This window comes from Aythya fuligula, chromosome 3 (assembly GCF_009819795.1).
Source record: "Aythya fuligula isolate bAytFul2 chromosome 3, bAytFul2.pri, whole genome shotgun sequence".
NCBI classification, from domain to species: Eukaryota; Metazoa; Chordata; class Aves; order Anseriformes; family Anatidae; genus Aythya; species Aythya fuligula.
Window position 1 is genome coordinate 71,743,045 of NC_045561.1, and position 18,116 is coordinate 71,761,160.

Below are 18,116 nucleotides of genomic sequence, written 5' to 3' on the forward strand. Positions count from 1 at the left end.
GCTCTGCGTAAGGTTAACTGTTACGGTGCTCTCTCAGCTCATTCACAACGATGTAACTGAGGGTATCTGTGAGAACGCAGGACGTGGGACTACTGAGCTTTCAAGAAATACCTCAGTCACCTGAATCCACTAGAGCATGTTGTATGTATATCACACGGTGTTCACCTTTCTTTTAGTCACACACAAGAAAGGACCTTGAATAAGGACTAAAGGTGCCCGTGCCACCGCCATTCTGGTCTACTGTCATTTTTCCATCACCATTTTATCTCCACCATGTTCTTTTCAAATGCCTACACTTCAGCTTCTCACCATGAAGGTACTGCTATCAAAATATGAAATCTCTGGTCAGGAGGGTGTTGTAAGAAATGCAATCACTCACCCTTTAGAACTACAGGATTCAAACTTCTGGTGAAATTAAACAGCCTGCTAGGAGTCAGGCAGCTACAGAAGCCAGGTTATTTATCAAATTAAAACACTGCATTGCTAGTGAGCTGTGTAAGAGAACGACATCCTGAAAATGCTGAAGATGAACTTGGGAAGAACAAACCCTTGCTAAGGTGCCTCCCTACCCAACGCACCGAGCTTACACGAAATGAGCAAGGTTTGTATGGAGGCAACTGAGGAACACAACCTAAGAGCAAGCTACTGAAAGCATCGTTTCCACTAAAGAGCTGATCACTTGAAGTGATTCATTCCTCTCCTTTTTTAATTTACACATCTGCCACATACATACTCGTGTTATGTGGACCCATCTATCTTCCTCTGCCAACAAAAGATGTATTTTCTCCCGCATGCTTCACACTGCAACGCCAGGCTTGAAGTCTGCCTGGTTTTATTTTATTGCCACTGATGCATTGGGAAGTGGAACACAGGGTATTCAGAATTCATTTTATTTACATTTTCACATCCCTTCACCTACAAACAGTGATACAAGTTTTCAAGAAAGCCCACAACACAAGAGGTGCTTGCAAACTGCAAATCCTCCTGAGGATACTGTAGTTCCCCACGACGCTCCGCACCTCTCGGGCAGTTCTGGCTACCGGGGGCTTTGTTTTCTTCCTCTTCTCCCATTGCACAGAGCAACAAACCTCGTGTAACACCTCCTCTGCTTCCAGCCACCAGGCTGGAGAGAAGAAATTCCAGGGGATGAACCAGCCCCAAGGGTCAAAGCGAGTGAAACCAGAAGGGAGCAGCTCCAGATAACTGGTCCCTGTGGTTGCTGCTCCAACATCACTGTTTTCCACAGGCCTGGCCCTCAGCACTGCTTCACCCGCCTCCCCCTCCCCACCTCACCTCACATGCTCTCCATATCCCCGGCCGCTCCCGGCTTGCCTTTCAACACATCCTCCCCTCGTCCTGTTTTTCCGTTCAGGCAATCCCTCCTACAAAATTCCACTTCAAAATAATGACTGGCAATATCGCCACGCCATCTGCTTTCCTAACAGATCGCTCTTTCTGCACCTTTTAACATCCCGTTTAAGCAGAACACAATTTTCTTGGAGCGAGGACTACCCACCATTATCTGCACACCGTCTAAAACAACTGGGTTCTGTTCTCAATCCTTTCATCTTTATTACAGCAGTGGTTAAAAACACCGATTTATTTCTTTGATTAGGCTTCCAACTGCTGGCATAAGAACACAAGCTCACCAAAATCTGACACGCTGGCACAGTCTGTAAATGCTTAGCAAAACTTTGTTTCTTCCCACCCGTCCTAAGGTTTTTGGTTTGGATTTTTCTTTTTTCATGCATCAGACTCAAAACAGGAATCCAGCCTGTGATGATACTAGGGTCATCTCTGCATGGGATCTGCAGGTTTACAAACCTGTCTAGCATAGAGGAATGCACAAATTAATGAAGAGCTATACATTAAAAATGTAATAAAGAATGGCCTCAATTACCACAGCAAGTTAAATTACTTTATTCACAACAAATGCCACTTTTCCCAAAGTAGGGAAAATGGGAGGATTTCAAGTAGTAACTGTGATACAGAACACAGTTTTAGTCAGAAGATGACTTACATGCAGTTATTTTGTCTCATTCCCACGTTTTCTGTTCAGGTGAAACACACCATAAAAATATAGAATGTAAAAATTATAATTTTGGGGTCTATATAGTTATAGTATACTTGAGATATCTACATATAAGCGTTACAAGCACTACAAAACAAACCTGTCTGTAAGCAGGAATGAAACGAAGCACACATTCAGTCACCCAGAGGATGACATTGTTAAATAAACGAAGAGGTAACAACAAAACACGCTACGAAGAGCTCTGAAACGGCCTTGACTTATGCTGGGAAGTAAGAAATTAAGTGTGAGTGAGGAGAAGTCTTGCAGTAACACAGAGGCAAGTCCCTTGTGGTATACCCCAGAGGTCGACACAGGGCCAGTACTGTTTAACGATTACCTCAGTGACCTGGACGTTGAACAGGTGCACCCTCAACACGTTTGCAGACGATACAAAATTTGGAGGAGTGCCTTACACACCAGAGGGTTGTGCTGTGAGATTCAGCAGGACATTGGCAACATCAGGAAGTCCAGCAAAGGGAACACAAAGTCCTCACCTGGAGAGGAATGACTCCACACATCTGTGCAAGAGGCTTTGCAGAGAAGGACCTGAGGGTGCTAGGTGAACGCGAGCCAGCAGCGTACCTCAGCAGCATCCCCAGCTGCGTTAGGAAATGCACCAGCGGCTAAGAGTCAGAGCAGCACTGGGTTGTTTTTACTGCTAACAGCAGTTTTTAGGCCTGACAGCAAAGATGGTTAAGCCATGGTTCTATAAAGCTAATTCAAACAGCTCAAATATTAAAATATTTGATTCCAAGTATTTATAAAATATTGTCAGTGTATGTCAACACAAAAAAGAGCCTTTAATCCCTTCTAATTCCTTACAGATATTAAAATGGGTTTTGCTGCTTATAAACATGAATTCAGAAACCTCTTGCTTAATGGTCAGCGGATAAAAACACAACGCAGAAGAACACCAAGGAAGAGTGATCTGCAATGAAAGCCTCTTGTAACACCTTTGCGAGGTTAAAGAGGTAACTTTTAAAAAGGAAACATAAAAGCTGCTATATTAAGAAATCCACAAAATAACCCCCTCGTCTGGATAATAAATATAATAGGGGTGGCAGCAATAAAAATTTGTTCATTACTGATCTGAAGGCAGTACCTGCAGAAACGAGGGCTGAGAATCAGTTTCCAATCCCCACTGCTTAATAGGATCGGTGCTATACAGCAAACCACCTAGGTAGTTTCCAACACAAAATGAACGACTCATTATACATCTCATTATACAAAACTCAGAAAACTTGTATTGTAAACCTCCCCTGAGGAGCAATGCCAAGTATTATGGATTAGGTGCAACATTACACAGCCCTTTCAATATTCGCACCGAGTGCTGCGTGTTGACATCGCACCTAAAATAGGACATGCAGCCTTGCTGTAGTAAACACTCCTTTAGTCAGCAAACAGTATAGAGGTGCAATTTGAATGTAAATCAGCAGTGGCTGCTCATGCTCTCTCTGTAATTTGGGGGAAAGGAACCTGTCACCGAGGGACGAGCCCAGCCCAGCAATGGTATATGCAGCGAATGCTCTTTCCAAATCTCTACTGGCTTTCAGTAATACTACCAAGAGCTTCCAGGAACTTTTCCAGCAGTAAGGTAACCAACTCAAAGCCAGGTTGCTGGCACCCCTTCCACACCCTCTGGATGCCACCATGCTGCCCTGGGGACAGGAACAGGCTGTACGGAGCACTTTGTGCTGACAAGAGCGGTCTCAGTAAGCACCCAAGGGTTGGGAGGGATCTCTGGAGGTCACCTGGCCCAAGCAGGACTCCTCGCCCAGGCTCACGTCCAGCCAGGTTTTGAATACCTCCAAGAAGGGAGACTCCACAACCTGAAAATCCGAGAGGGCACGCACACCTACACCAAAGCCACACACGTGAGCTCAGAAACACACAGTCAATGTGAGGGCTGCATACATACGTGAGCGGTGGAAGAAATTATCTGAAATGGCTGTCTGCACGCTGATGGCAAGACAGGGAAAAGCCGGAGCATCCAGACATCAAATGGCTCTGTAATATCTCACATGAGCCACTCCTGGCCAGCAAGTGCGAGTTTTTATTTAAGCACTCGGCCAAAATACCCACAAACTTCTAACGCACCTTATAGCTGCTCTGTAAAAAAACAGCTCTTGAAAGAAGAGAAGCTTAACAAGCATGTATGAATGAAGCCTGTGCAAACGTTGGCATTTCAGGCAATCTCTTCATCTTGTACAAACTTTTTTGATATCTGTTTAGATTCTTGCATATTTGGGGTTGTATCCTCATCCTTAAAGCCACTGTAGCACAGGCAGGAAAACACTGCCTGTTTGTACGCTCGCAGATTTGATTCTTCCCCTGCATTCTGCAAAATTGTTTTCAGCAGAATACACAGAGGTATCATGAGCAACAGTGCAATTACAGCCTAACTATGCAGATTTCATGGCAGATCTTGCCAGCCAGTCCCTGGACCCTGTTAATCAAGTCTAGGCTTTAATGTTATAATTGTTACCATGACTATAACTTTTCTCCACATATAAGGGAACATTATTTTGCTATTTACATGAATTTATCATGGGGCAGGGTAGTATCACAGAAAAAAAAAATACTGCCTGCAGACAGTAACTGCTTCATTGTGTTATCAGTTTTGCTATTGATGTGATGTGGGACCCTATGCAAATCCATTCTTTTCTCTACCCAGGTATATCTCGCCATCTGTCAAGAATACGTTCCTGAAATGCACGATAGCAATTCAATAGACAGGGAAACAATTTTTCCCCACAGAACAAGTTAATATAGAGGAGGTGTACACAGGAACGTGAGGAAGGCGTGCAGCTTTAATATGCAGGGACAGTATATACAACATGGCAAAGAGAGGAAGCAGCAAGTCCATCAAGGGTCAACTTGACGTCCAGCAATGACAGGTGAGGTGCAAGAGATGCAGGCTTGTCAGAGTCTGGCTTTGTGACAGCTGGAGATACAGAATGCTTAATTAGAAAAAAACAACTCCCTCTTCCCCCCCAAAAAAAACAAAACCACTCAAAGGTTTGCTGCTAATTGGCCTGAGACTTTGATCAGCAGATCTCCCACAACAAGAGGCTGAATCTCCAGTGATGCCGTCCAATCGTTCCGGAAGATTTCAGCTGCTTCATCTGAGACCAAACTTCCAACATAAATCTTTCAGCGCGGGCGTTTCTTGCTGCCTCTCACTGAACAGCTCGTTTCATTGTCATCTTCGTCCTTCTCAGAGGCACGCTGAGGTCAATCAAGTCAATCAAGAGGAAAGGACAAAAACAGGGTAATGACAACAGTTAGCAGAGCAGGGTATTAAGTGATCGATACTGGAAGCCTGAAAGAGGAGACTGAGAAGAAATGGATAGCATGGTGTTACCACACCTGTTTCCTTCTTCCAGAGATTTATCTTGTCTGCTCAGACTGCAAAAATTACTAAGCAGGAGCTGTTTCTCACTGAGTGTTTACACATTGCCTAATCCTGCCAACCTCAGTTGTGACATCCATGTGCTACTCTGGTAAAAATAAGAGAGACGACTATTTTCAGCCCAGCGTGTTATTTTGAGGAGGTTCCTCTTACACACCGAAACAGAAAATATTTCAGCAAGCCGCCAAAAAAGACCCACAAGAAATATGTAGCAGAACTGGAAGTGGTATCTGAGACTGATAAGCTGCTTCCAGGGGTGCTGAGCACAGAAATGAGTTCCAAGCCAGGTGCTGTGGACAATACTCAGTACGGACATAGCTACTTGGTGAAAAACTCGGGGCTCTACAACAACTGAAGGGGTTCTGGGCACATCGTGCCAGTTACACATCTATTTCTGATTGAATTACAAGAGCACAAACATTCAGCGACTTGACCAAGAGCTGCTCTCCAGCTGCAAGCAGAACAATGGTTATGAAACCAATGGGCTGGATTCTAATTGGAATATCAGCTTTGTCACAGTATTTTAAGGTTTATTTAAGAAACAATTATAGCAAGTCTACACATACACAGGTACTTAATTTGCTACTTAACGAGTTTCATACCAGCAGAGCAGAATCTCACAGTTTATTCAGGCAGCCTCTCATTGCTCAAACACCTCAGCAGGCGATCTGTACAAAGTAGGTAACAAATGACTCAAAAAAGTACAGTTCTTAAAAAATACAAAACAAAAAAAGTTAAAAACCCTAAACCAACAAATGAAACAAAAAATGGACTAGAAAACATTGTTTTTACAAATCGGGTAAGTTACTGGCTAATGACCCCCAATCACATCACCAAGAGACCTCAAACACTGAGAACAATCTCAGCATAAATGCTTTATCCCAAATTCCTCAATTCCTACTTGAGCCCTGTTCATGTCTTACGGAAACTACAAACCTCTGGAGAAAAGCAAAACAAATGGGCATGAGGCTATTTTTCAAAGCAGAAGCCTGAGAAGACTGCCACTGCCCAGTGCAGAACTGGTATGCTGGACGTGGGGCTACGCTGGGCAGCCCCAGGCCAGTTGTACCTGGGTGTATTGAGGGAGGAGAGCGCAGAGGTAAGGCAGAGGCATAAGCCCCACCACAGCAGCTGCAACCTATTCTGCATCCTCATATCCTCCCAGTGAAGGGACTGGAAGGCCTTAAGAGAAGAGCCCACTTCTGGAGAACTGCACACTGGAAGCAGGGGCAACCAGAAGGATCCCTGGCTGCGAATGCTGGGATAATGAAACAAGGAGGCGACGGGGAACGGCTATCGCTGGACAACGTGTCTGGAGCGGTAGCAAGAACGAGGGGAGGAAAAAAGGTTCATCTTGAGCTGAGCATAAGAAGCAGCGAGTTCCTGTGATGAGCTCATTCCTTCTCAAGTGAGCAGCAAGGGAGGAGAGAGAGGCGCTGGGATGGGATCAGATGTACAGCCTAGCCAGGTCAGGGCAGGGGGAAAGGGGAGGGAAGAACAGGAGAAGATAAGCAGGCCCCCTCACTGAGTCATAGCAGAGCTACCGCCGCTGGAAGGGAGCCAGATCTGCGCTGGAGCATTTGCCTCTGCTTTCTTCCTCTCGGAAAACCAAGAAACCCAACTCAGCTGCCTACCTGCAACACATTCAGACTTGGTCAGCTGCAAAGCCCTGCTCTCAGTTACGCCCAGCCTCAGAAAAACTCACGGCCAGAAGTAACTTAAAAACATCCTCTTCTTCGGCTGAGCTTTTGTGCTGCCCTGAAGTAAGATTCAGTCTTGAATCAGTGTTTTCATAACACAAAATATAAAAATTCTTCAAAAGGAGACGAACAGTGGCAGTTGAGGACAGCGGTCTTATGTTATCCCTCAAATTACACACCGCTTTTCCTTAGGTAAATTTTGAATCTGCCTTCCCCAAAGTCTCTTCCATCAATTGAACAAACATTTCCCAGCCTAACAGCCTTCAAAGCAATTCCAAAACATGTACCCATTTCTGTAAAATTTATCATGTGTCAGCCTCACATCACACCCAAACCTGAATTCGGATTATTATTTTTTTTAAATATTTCGACTCTCCATTTAAAATACCCATTATCATGCACCAACAGGCATCTTCTGGGTGCCTTAAGAGTGTCCTCAGCTACTTGGACTCGGTGTCGTTAAGTGAAGTGATTAATTTAGCAACCGCAGCTCATTTATTACTGTCTCCCGTAACACGACACGTATTCTCACCCGGATTTCTTTATGGATGGATTTACAGTTTGCTTCTGTCTTTCAGCAGTTGAACAACACCTGACAAACACGCAGCTGAGCATTCAGATACTTCTTTGGAGGTAGGCAGTGAAATCCTGCGGAGAAACTCCAAGACCTTGAAATGGCCAAGAGCTAGCAGGAAATAAATCACAACCCTGATAGCTCCACATGCCACGACTCAGCAACAGGAATGACAACTCAAGAGCCACCAATTAAAGAAAGGACCGTGCAGAAACAGAAATTCAATTTGCAGCACGCTTTCATTCTTACCAACAGGCCTCGCCATTTCTCAAAGGTTTATTGTTTTTTATTAAAAAAAAAAAAAAAAAAAAAAAGCATTTACAAAAATTGCTAGCCAGCAGAACAGAAATACTGCCCGAGAAGATAATGAAATCTTGTTTCATAGTTAAGCATTACCTGGTGAATTAAAGCCTATTGTTTCTGAATGTAAGAAGCAATATCACGAGGCTCCTTTAGAAATGCAAAGACGTCTACATCAAATAGTATCTATGATCTTACACAACAAAGCGTGAATTTAATACTGCTTTTACTGTATTACCGCCGTGGCAGCGTTGCAGCATTTCTGAATTTTCACTTTTTGCCCGATCCATTATGCCAACAGAAGTGCAAGTCTGCTTTTCAAGCACCAAACCACTAAAACAAAACGAAATGGCTTAACCAGCTAAGATGCATTCAGACAGAAATTCTCGCAGTGCTTCACTTTGCCGTTTGCCATCGCAGTCAGGATTTTGCTCTTTGTGTCTCACAGAAAAACAGAAAATAGTAGGCGGGCTCTGGGCTTAAGGAAAGTTTTGATTCCTTGCCTTTTGAGCTCTTATTCAGCAAAGATGTAGGACGCCAACAGATGACTCGCATGGTCTCGCTGAATAGAATGACATTTCTTCTTCTTCAAAAGACCTAAAAGAAGTTGTCGAGCATTGTCACAAATACAGCCCATTCTGGGAGTTCAGTCCTTCGTTATTTTTAACCAGAAGCCTCGTTTTACCTCCCCCAACCACCGTTACCACAAACCACTTTAATTTTGGGATGGTTTGCCAGTACAATCTCTAAATCGATGGTTAAGTGTAGGATTACAAAAAAAAGCCCTCAGAGATAAGAGCCCTGGCAACCTTTGCCATTCATACACCTCTTTGACTGCAGAAGAAGAGGCAGGAAGAGCACGTGCCTTCAGACCCAAGGTCCACTGCTGGTCCCAGACACAAGACACGCTGCTGCCAGACGTTTTAACTTTCTGAACATCTGCATAAAGCACTCACGCGCACCGATCAATCTCCCGTCACTCAGCAGGTGGAGTTTGGAGCCCGGTCTGAACCTGACTCCCAATTAGCTGCACAGCATGGACGCGCAGCTTTAAACATACCAAGATCCGTGCCGAGCTAATCACGCCGGAGCTGCAGCAGCCACCGCAGACGTGGTGCTTCGCTGTCACGCAGGCAGCGAGGCAACTGAACACCTGGCCTGCAGGCAAGACGCACACGTTAAACCCAACGAGAAGGGGCTCTTCTCCTCCTGACCAGCTCACGTGAAGACAAGCATCACGGTGCCTGTAAACCAGACAATAAGCACACACCACTGCCCTATATGGTGTATCACACGCTGGTTTTACCTTTTTTTTTTTTCCTCCCTTCAAGGAAAACATCAATAGAGATGTGACTGCACTTGATTTCATTTTATATTTTGACTCTTGAGCCAAGAATCAGATAGCCCTCTCTCTGAGGTCAGGCACTCTGCTTCTGACAATGACTGCTTACTCCCAACACCTCTGCAGACAGGCTTACAGGGGTTTTTTTTGTTTGTTTTGTTTTCAAAAAATAAAGATAGGGATGCAATAAGAAACGCTTGAAGACAATGAACAAACATTAGGTGGACAGCAAAGAAGAGCGCCGTAAAAAAGTTTAACAAGGAAGTGCAGAGAGGATAGCCAAGTCATGCTTCCTTTGCAGACTATAGTAAAACGTGCTTTCTAACCAAGATGAATTAGAAACACTTCAATTATGCAAACTAACATTAAAGCTTATGGTTTGGGAAGCCAAGGGTTTCCTACTGCGTTCCTAATAGCCGGACAACTAAACGACTGCACTGTTTACTTTAGGATGCCACATTCATGATATGGCACAGCCTAAACATTTTCTTTACAGAAAATAAGCCTTAATGAGTTAACCACACACACGCACGCACGCACACAAAGCCTGCTACCTGCCAGACAACCTCAGGCTCTACATTTTTTAATAATGAAATAGCTACTCGTGCCATTACATAAATATTATTACATAATATCTCCTTTGTATGCAAAATTAGAGCTACAACAAAATAGGCCCCACTACCTCAATATTGCATCTATTAATCCCACTCATCCACTTCGCAATTCGGGGCTGGAGATGCACCAGCTCACCACAGCTTTAATGCCTCACGTCTCCCCGTATCTGGGAGCAGATAATTGGGGAAAAAATGAAAAATGCCTGTTCTGCCGTGCGAGCGGATGACGGAAATTTGCTATTGCTGGGGTGTTTTGTTACACGTTTTTTTTTTTTGTCTCGCTTCATGTTTGGTGTATACGAGGGGTGGCTTTTCCAACACGTCCATAAAACATGGAGAAACACCTTAATCCCCAAGGTCAGCATTACACAACGTAAGCATAAAGGGAAGGCGAGTGGTGACCCCTCGACACCTCGGAGAGGAGGCTGTTTGTGCAAAAACCACACCGAGACAGCAAAAAGGGGGGGGGGGGGGCGAAACCCAAACACACCCCCCCCCCAAACCCTGAAGCCGGGGGGGAGCCGGGGCAGCCCCGGGGGGCAACATGTGGCCGTGCCCGCCTGCACTGCAGCATCCGCCGCCCCCGGGGGGGGAATAATAGGGAATAATAAGGAATAATAATGATAATAAGGAATCGTGACGGTCATAATAATTAAGGAATAAAAGGAATAAAGCGCTGGGTGAGCGCTCCCCCCCCTCTGTCACCCCCCCCCCCCCCCCCCACCGCCACCACCACCTCCCTCCCCAGCCTTCACGGGGGGCCGGCAGGTGAGAGGCGGGGAGGGGAAAGGAAGGGAAAAAAAAAAAAAAAAAAAGGGAAGGGAAAAAGGGAAAGGAAAAAAAAGGGGAAGGAAAGAGGGGAAGGGGCCGCGACCCAGCCACAAAGAGCAGGAGCTGCCCCCCCCCCCCCCCCCACAACAGGCGCCGCCGGGCGGGCGGCCACAGGCCCGCCGCCAGCGGGCCCCGCGCCGCAGCGGGGTGAGGGGAGGGAAGGAGAGGGCTGTCTGTCTGTCTGTCTGTCCGCCTGTCTGTCCGTCTGTCCGTCCGTCCTTACCTGCGGGGGTGGCGCCGAAGACTCTGACGACGGGCACCCGCCCGGCCGGGGCCTCCCGGCAGCGGGCCTGGCAGGGGTCCAGGCCGGGCAGCGGGCTGCCCATGTAGTAGTCGGCGGTGACGATCCGCACCGAGAACATGGTGCTGGCCGCGACGAGCCCGCACCGCCACCGCCACCACCGCCACCGCCACCACCGGCACCGCCGCCACCGGCAGCCACCGGCACCGGCACCACAGCCACAGACAGGGGCGCGCGACCGGAGCCCGCAACGGCTCCAACCGCCCCCCCGCCACCCCCCCCCCCGCCTTCAGGGCGCGCGCGCAGCCCCCCGCCCGCCTCCTCCTCCTCCTCCTCCTCCTCCTCCTCCTCCCTCCCTCTCCTCTCTCCCTTCCCTCCTCGCGCGCGCGCGCGCACGGCCGCGCGCCCTCTCCCTCCCCTCCCTCCCTGCCTCCGCCTCCCGCTCCGGGCGCGTGCGCGCGCCCCCCCTCCCCTTCTTTTACTCCTCCTCCCCCCCCCCCGGGCGCGCGCTGCGGCTGTTGCCATGATGATGGCGTCACGGCCGGCACCGGGAGGGGAGGGCAGGGGAGGGCAGGGCAGGGCGGAGGGAGGCGGCGCCATCTTGGGGGCCGCGCCGCCTTCGCCGCGGGAAGGTGAGTGAGGCGGAGAGGAGGGAAGGAAAGAGGAATAAAAGCCCGAAATGCGCGCAGCGGGGGTGGGAGGGGGGCAAAGCGGCTGCTCTCAGGGATGGGGGCAGCCTCTTGGTGTGGGGGGTGCGAGGTGGCAAGGGGCGGGGGTGTGGAGCTGTAACGCCCGGCAGGAGCCCAAGGCGTAAAACATGTGTTTCGCATCTTCCCCACACGTGTTTTGGGTTGGGGATGAGACAAAAGGCAGGTCAGGTTGCCACCCTTCTTGTTTTTTTTTTTTTTTTTTTTTTTTCTCTGTAATGAGCAGGAAGCGTGCTCCGAGGGTAAGTGTTCAGCTACTCCTTCCTCATAAGCTGCTTGCTTTCACTTATTTACCCCCGTTTCCCCTAAACTCATCTTTATGCAAGCAGAAACAAAACGTCAAACTAGCTGGTCCTCAAAAAACCTCGTAGCATAAAAGTGAGTAGTTGCAATAGGGCCGAAACCCAAACTGTTTTCAAATAAAGAATAACTGAGCTACAGCTTCTTTTTTAATTTATTATTATTATTATTATTATTATTTACTTCTGCAAGGCTAATCCTTGGAAAACAAAACCTTTGGAAGTGAAAGAGTGTTCTGTAATGAACACCTGAACTGCATGCAGACTAGTAAATCGCTAGGAGGTTACCAAGCGTGTTAGCAAGCAAAAATTTCTAGCCCTTGGTATTTTAATATGTTTTCTACTGCTGCGTAATTAACAACATTTCCTTGGTTTTCCATCAGATTTTGGTATGGACACTACTTCGTTGCGTGCTCTTGTCTTTCTGTTCACGTGATGGTAGGACTTCCTCGACACTGTACCTTCCAACCACTCCTTATCAAAGACAGTAGGATGTCCGAAGACATCCTGACATCTTTGAGCACTGGCAGCTGTGCTCTGGCACCCCTTCCTGCATAGGTGTAAGGTGCTACAACGTCAACACTCCGCTTTTGTACTGGGAGGTACCAATCCAGTACCATATTCTGTTGTTATAGGCAGTAGGACATGAGTGTAGCTGCACCTTGGCTGGGTTGGAGTATAATCCTAGGCGTTTAAGCTACTGGATGATTCTGGCTCCTTCTGAACGAGTGCCGTGTATGAGGTGCTGGCACAAGTTCACCCCTGCACTAGCCTGGCTGAAGGGAAGGCAACCACCCATGACAGGACAGTGTGGATAGCTGGAATGGGAATCTTTAGAAGCACAAAGCAGGAGTCGCTAAAGCACATCAATCAGTCTTCTATTTAATTACCAAAAAAAATGTTTATTAAATCAGAGAGGGCTGTGTTCTGAATTAGGAGGAACTGTTGCAAAAAGGAAGACAGTGGGACCGAGACAAGAAAAGTTGATACCTAACCAAGAGCCAGCTTCCTGTTCCTATGGGCTATTTATTCAATTTCTGAATGTGTTGCAGGGCACTTTAAGAAAAAATTAAGTATCTTTCCTTTTTGATGCAAGTAGCTTGATCCAAGTGGTAGTCTTAGTCATGAAGACATTTATTGGGTATTTCCTCCTAGCTGTACTTTTTCAGTTTCTCTTCATTTCTTAGAACACACTTTGACTGCAAGGAGGATATGAAAGTAGAATAAAGAATTGTCTGCAAGGTCACGCCGGGGTAAGGATGTATTTTCAGAAGGGGTTTGAGTCAGCACTGTCACGAGAGGTCCCCTGCCTCCCTCTTCATGGTAGTGCGAGTACTGGAATAGCTGCATAATAAATTGGATGTGGGAACTGAGCCAGGTAAAAGTGATCCAGCTAAAAGTTGGGGTTATGTTTAACCTAGATCAGGTCCCTTGTCTGCCTCGTTATGTAGGTGTGTGAGTGTCTGCGCTTGCACAGTGGAGGAGGCGGCGCAGGGGCTGAGTTTGAGCAGCAGGGAGGAAAAAGAAAATGCTGCTTGCAGCGCTGTTGGCTTGCGGTAGCTTAAGTTGCTCGCTCGTTCAAGTTGCCGAAGTCAACGAAGTGTTGATGGTATTGTCAGTAACCCTTACAGGAGGTGATGGAAACAAAGTCTGTCTGTGGATTTCCCTACATTTCAGCTTGTGTGTCAGGGTTTGCCTTTAGTACGCACTTTATTTGTTGTTCGTGCATGTGTATACATACACATTTTGTTGTAGCTGATCCCTTACTACCTGAAGATGCCAACATCCTAGGATGTCGAATATTGCAAAAGGAAATGTTGTGGTTAGAGAGCACTGCCACCCATTTCCCCAGCTGCCTTCAAACTCTGTATGGACTCTGTATGTAAGGTTTTAGTCAGTTTTAAAGCAAGTCACCCCCTTTCTGTGCTCCTCCAGTTGCTAAGCAGCAGCTGTTCTCCCCATTAGCCAGCCACGTATTTGCATGAAAATAATCAAGCTCACTTATATAGCTGCTTCTAATCATGCGGTTAAACAGCTGTACAGTAAAAAATGGAGTGCTGGTAGTATTAGTTATCACTGTAACTGATTGCTGTCTTCAAAGGTAGGATTTCCATGCGGAGTAAAATCAGGACAGCTATGCTCTTTTTTTAACAAGAGACACGTCAGTTTTTTCTTTCTCTTAATCCATGCTCTGTGCCTACATCGAAAAACCATTCACAAAATGATACCCACGGTTCACAAAAAGTGATAAATGCAAACATGAGCAGACAGTCAGCTAGCAACTAAACACGGTAGGGGGCAGGGAAAAGACACCTCTTCCAAATACCTAATTATAATAACAAGATCCTAAAAAACGGCGTTAAAAGGTTAAACTATCACACAGAAGGTAACATTTTGTACAGGACATCTTAACTTTGCAACTGCCTTACGTATCCCTGTTTGCGTGCCTATTGATTTCCAAGACATCGAGTTTTTCGAAGGTCTGTGCTCTGAAATCTTGGAGTGCTCTCCCTCTCTCTGCGGATGCCCTGGATTTATTCCAACTGTGTTTCAGAGCGAGGGCCGGGTGAGGGCCGCATCTTCTCAAGTGTCGATTCAGGTTGCAGAAACACGGTTTCTGCGGGGAGAAAAGCTGGGTGTACTGATCTGGAGTAGTAGCTGGTACGCTCGGCGTCCTGATCTAGACAGGCTGTCTGCATTGCACAGGAACTGCATCTCCCTGTGTGCACCACAGGCTCAGTGAATGAAGGCTAAATCTTCAGACTGACACACTGGGTGCTATGCTGGGTAGTGCTGGACTACTGAACTCTGACATACTCTGCCATGTGTAAGAATCCATGGTCTCATGGTAGGCTCAAAGCTGTCTAGAAATGCTGAGAAAGTATAACTTAAATATTCCCCTACCCAAAAGAGTAATAAGGGTCAAGTCTTCTCTCAGGATTCTCGCTTTGGAGGCTTTTCTTAGTGTTAGGTACCTAGGCCAAGTGCAACCTTGATCTGATCTGGGAGATGAAAGAGCAAGGAAAGCTGTAAGTTAGGCAGATCTGAGGTTTGAAAACAGATAAACATTTCACATATGGGTGCCTTAACAGCAGGTTAATGGATAAATTCATGCACCCGTGCAAAATATTAGGAAAGATTAGTTTGTGGCTGTCTTTAATGTTTTAAGAATGGTTATTAGACTGGGCATCTTAGGCGAGGTACACAGAATTCAAGGCAGCGTTGTGCGTGCCTATCGTAGCAGTGGCAAGTCAAGTGCTGTGTGGATGTTATCAGCTAAAACTCGACACACAGCATATGAACAGCAGGGAATTGAGCAACTCCCGAGATACCAGACTGGCCTAAAGTGCCACTTAGGCTGCAGAATTCATTTGTGGAGGTAGCTGTACTTTGGAAATAGTGCTTCAGATCCCAATTCAGGAGAACTCTTAACAAAAATAAAAGTTCTCGGTGAAGATAGCGGGTAGGCAATTGGCTCTGAAGTACAGTGCAGTTGGGTTCTACCAGAAGCAGGGCAATAGCACGTTTCATTAAAGATCTTACACCAATAATGTCTTGCCGCTAAAAACCTGATGGGAAAACTAACCTAGGTCTCAATTACAAAAATACTTGAAGTATCAAAGCAGTATTTTAGCAAAGACCAGTGCCATATGACAAATTTAGTGGGAGTTATAAAGAATTGCTCATGGGAAATGATAGTGGATGGTGTTGAAAAGAGAACTATAAAACGGGAAGTTGTTTGTAAGTAGAGTCTACCAGTTGAATGTCTTTGGGCTAGTCTAATTTAGCACATAAATAAAAGTTGCTGGCAACCTTAAATTTGGAGGAGAATGGGCATATGTAAGAAGAACTGTCTGGGTTGGATTTGTATAGTAGAAATATAATATCTTGCTTATAAAATGTGAGGTTTTGAACTTAAAAATAGCTGATAATTTTTTAACGTTTTAATGGGAAGTTATGCAGGAGTAACAGATTTTTTTTTTTTTTTTTCCCCCCCCATCATTTTCAGGTCTTGCCGTGTCCTCGCATCAGTGGCGTCAGAAAAATCTAGCAGTGAACATGCATACAGGAAAACACTTAAGTATTCAAGAAAATGATACCACCTGAAATGTAAAAATGAATAAAGAATTACATGTATGTAACAAAGCAGAGCTATAACGCTTTTTTTTTTTTTTAGTTAAAAAGTGGCCTTATTGATTTAACAGCATTAGGGTTACAAGTGTCATACAAGAAAATTGACAGTAAACACTTGGTTTTGGTTCCAGAGATAAGATGATATTCCTGATCTGTTCTTTGCTGACAGGATCCTGTATTCAGGATGGGTTGAGGTTCCCTCCCGTGCTAGGAGAATGACTTGTTGTCAGGAACAAATATTTATGTGGTTCTGTAATGAGTTCAGGTTAGTATAACAAGAACACACCTATTGTTAAGGAACAGCTAACAGTATAGAAGCAAGTACAGTTTATTGATTGTGTGTGTGATGTTCATAAGAAGTTCATAAGTGAAATTTGATTAAGATGAACTGATTAAGCCTTAGGTAATTGAGGAATAGTGCTAGAGCTGATTTTGTGAGAGGTAGTGCTGAATCATACTGATTAAAAAAAATAAAACACTGTCTACTGCTCAGGTCTAATGACTAAAAGTTGGGTATGGCCATAAAAGAGAAAATTGTATGTAATGGCATATAATATTTGAACGTTAATACTGTTTGTGGGAATGGTGTGCTCGACAGCGAGAGTTACTGGCAAATAGTGGGGTGGCGGGGAAAAATTTGAGTGTTTGAGTAGCTTCTGTTGTAAAAATAAAAGTCACTGGTTTATTTTTACAACAGAGCTACCAGTTGAGGCTGGATGTGGTTGATCCTTCCATCACCTTTCCAGGAGGGAATGTGTGTGACTGGATGGGGTTTACTAACTCAAAATACGTATCGTTTATTTGTACACATATGTATGTGTGTACATAACCCTCCCAAACTGAAATTTCTATTCCATGCAACAGAGCTGAGGTAAATGGTTGTAGGAGTTGTTTTTAAATTACCAAACATAACAATTTTTCATATTGCTCTGATAAATAGCCAAAACATTTAGCTGATACTCTCCATGTGAAGAGAGTTAGCCCAAATGTTTCAAATCGTGAGTAATTAAAAAGATTTCGTAATGGAAAATTTTCAAGTAGTGTAACTGCAAAAAGTCCCGTCAGTCTACTGTGGCTTCTGTAGGCAAACATACGTGCACTTAGGGTGATTCGAATATTTGTTGTTTCAATATGTGAAATGTGTTTTTGTGAATGAATCACAGACATGGGGCTGGATGGGAAGTGGCGAAACCCATTTTGTTTTAAATGCTGTATTTTCTCGGCCATGTAGTCTGACTTAAGGGAGGCACTCCTCATTCATGCATCAGACAAAGCGAAAGAAGCCTCGGTCCAATATGACAGCCATCTGTTATCCAGGAAGAGATAGGAGAGTCACCATCAGAGTAAACTTAAAGTGCTGTAAGATTAAATTAGAGCTGGCAGGGACCAATTAAATGCTTTGCCCGTCTCTGTCAGTATTGGTTCCTGTAACGCATGGGTGCAGACTTTATGCTGCAATTCCAGATACCTTCTTTCTTTTTTTCCATTAGGAGAATTACCTGTACTTTAGAACTCAGTTTACATTTCCAGTATTGTCTGAATCTTTCTGTTCCTAGTTAATTATATACATATAACTTTTTATCACCTCATATAATTATTTTCCTTCTTGGTATTTGTTTCTTTCAAATAATTTTCCAGAACAAGCAGAATGTTAAGAAAAATAGCATTTTGAACTCCTTACTTGCCTACCTTAAGCTACACTTGCTGAGGTTTGTTACGTTTCCCTTTGAGTCTTTGCAGCTCTCAAAGAATTTCTGTTATTTTTATGTGAATTCCATCCAGTTTGCTGAGATCTTTTTGGTAAAATGCCTAGAACTCATTGGCGAATTCCAGGTGTGACTACAAAAAGCGTGGATGAAGAATTTATGGTTTATGTCCATACAGAGTCTCT

The 18,116-nt window shown here is 45.2% G+C and overlaps 1 protein-coding gene across 1 annotated transcript in view; it reads right to left on the reverse strand.

Moving 5' to 3' along the window:
* The window catches only part of REV3L (REV3 like, DNA directed polymerase zeta catalytic subunit), a 116,626-nt gene extending 105,420 nt beyond the window's left edge, over nucleotides 1-11,206 (reverse strand). The window contains exon 1 of the mRNA XM_032184050.1: nucleotides 11,068-11,206. Coding sequence (XP_032039941.1) covers nucleotides 11,068-11,206 — 139 coding nt within the window. The remainder of the gene's footprint in view (nucleotides 1-11,067) is intronic.
* Nucleotides 11,207-18,116: the final 6,910 nt, after the last annotated feature.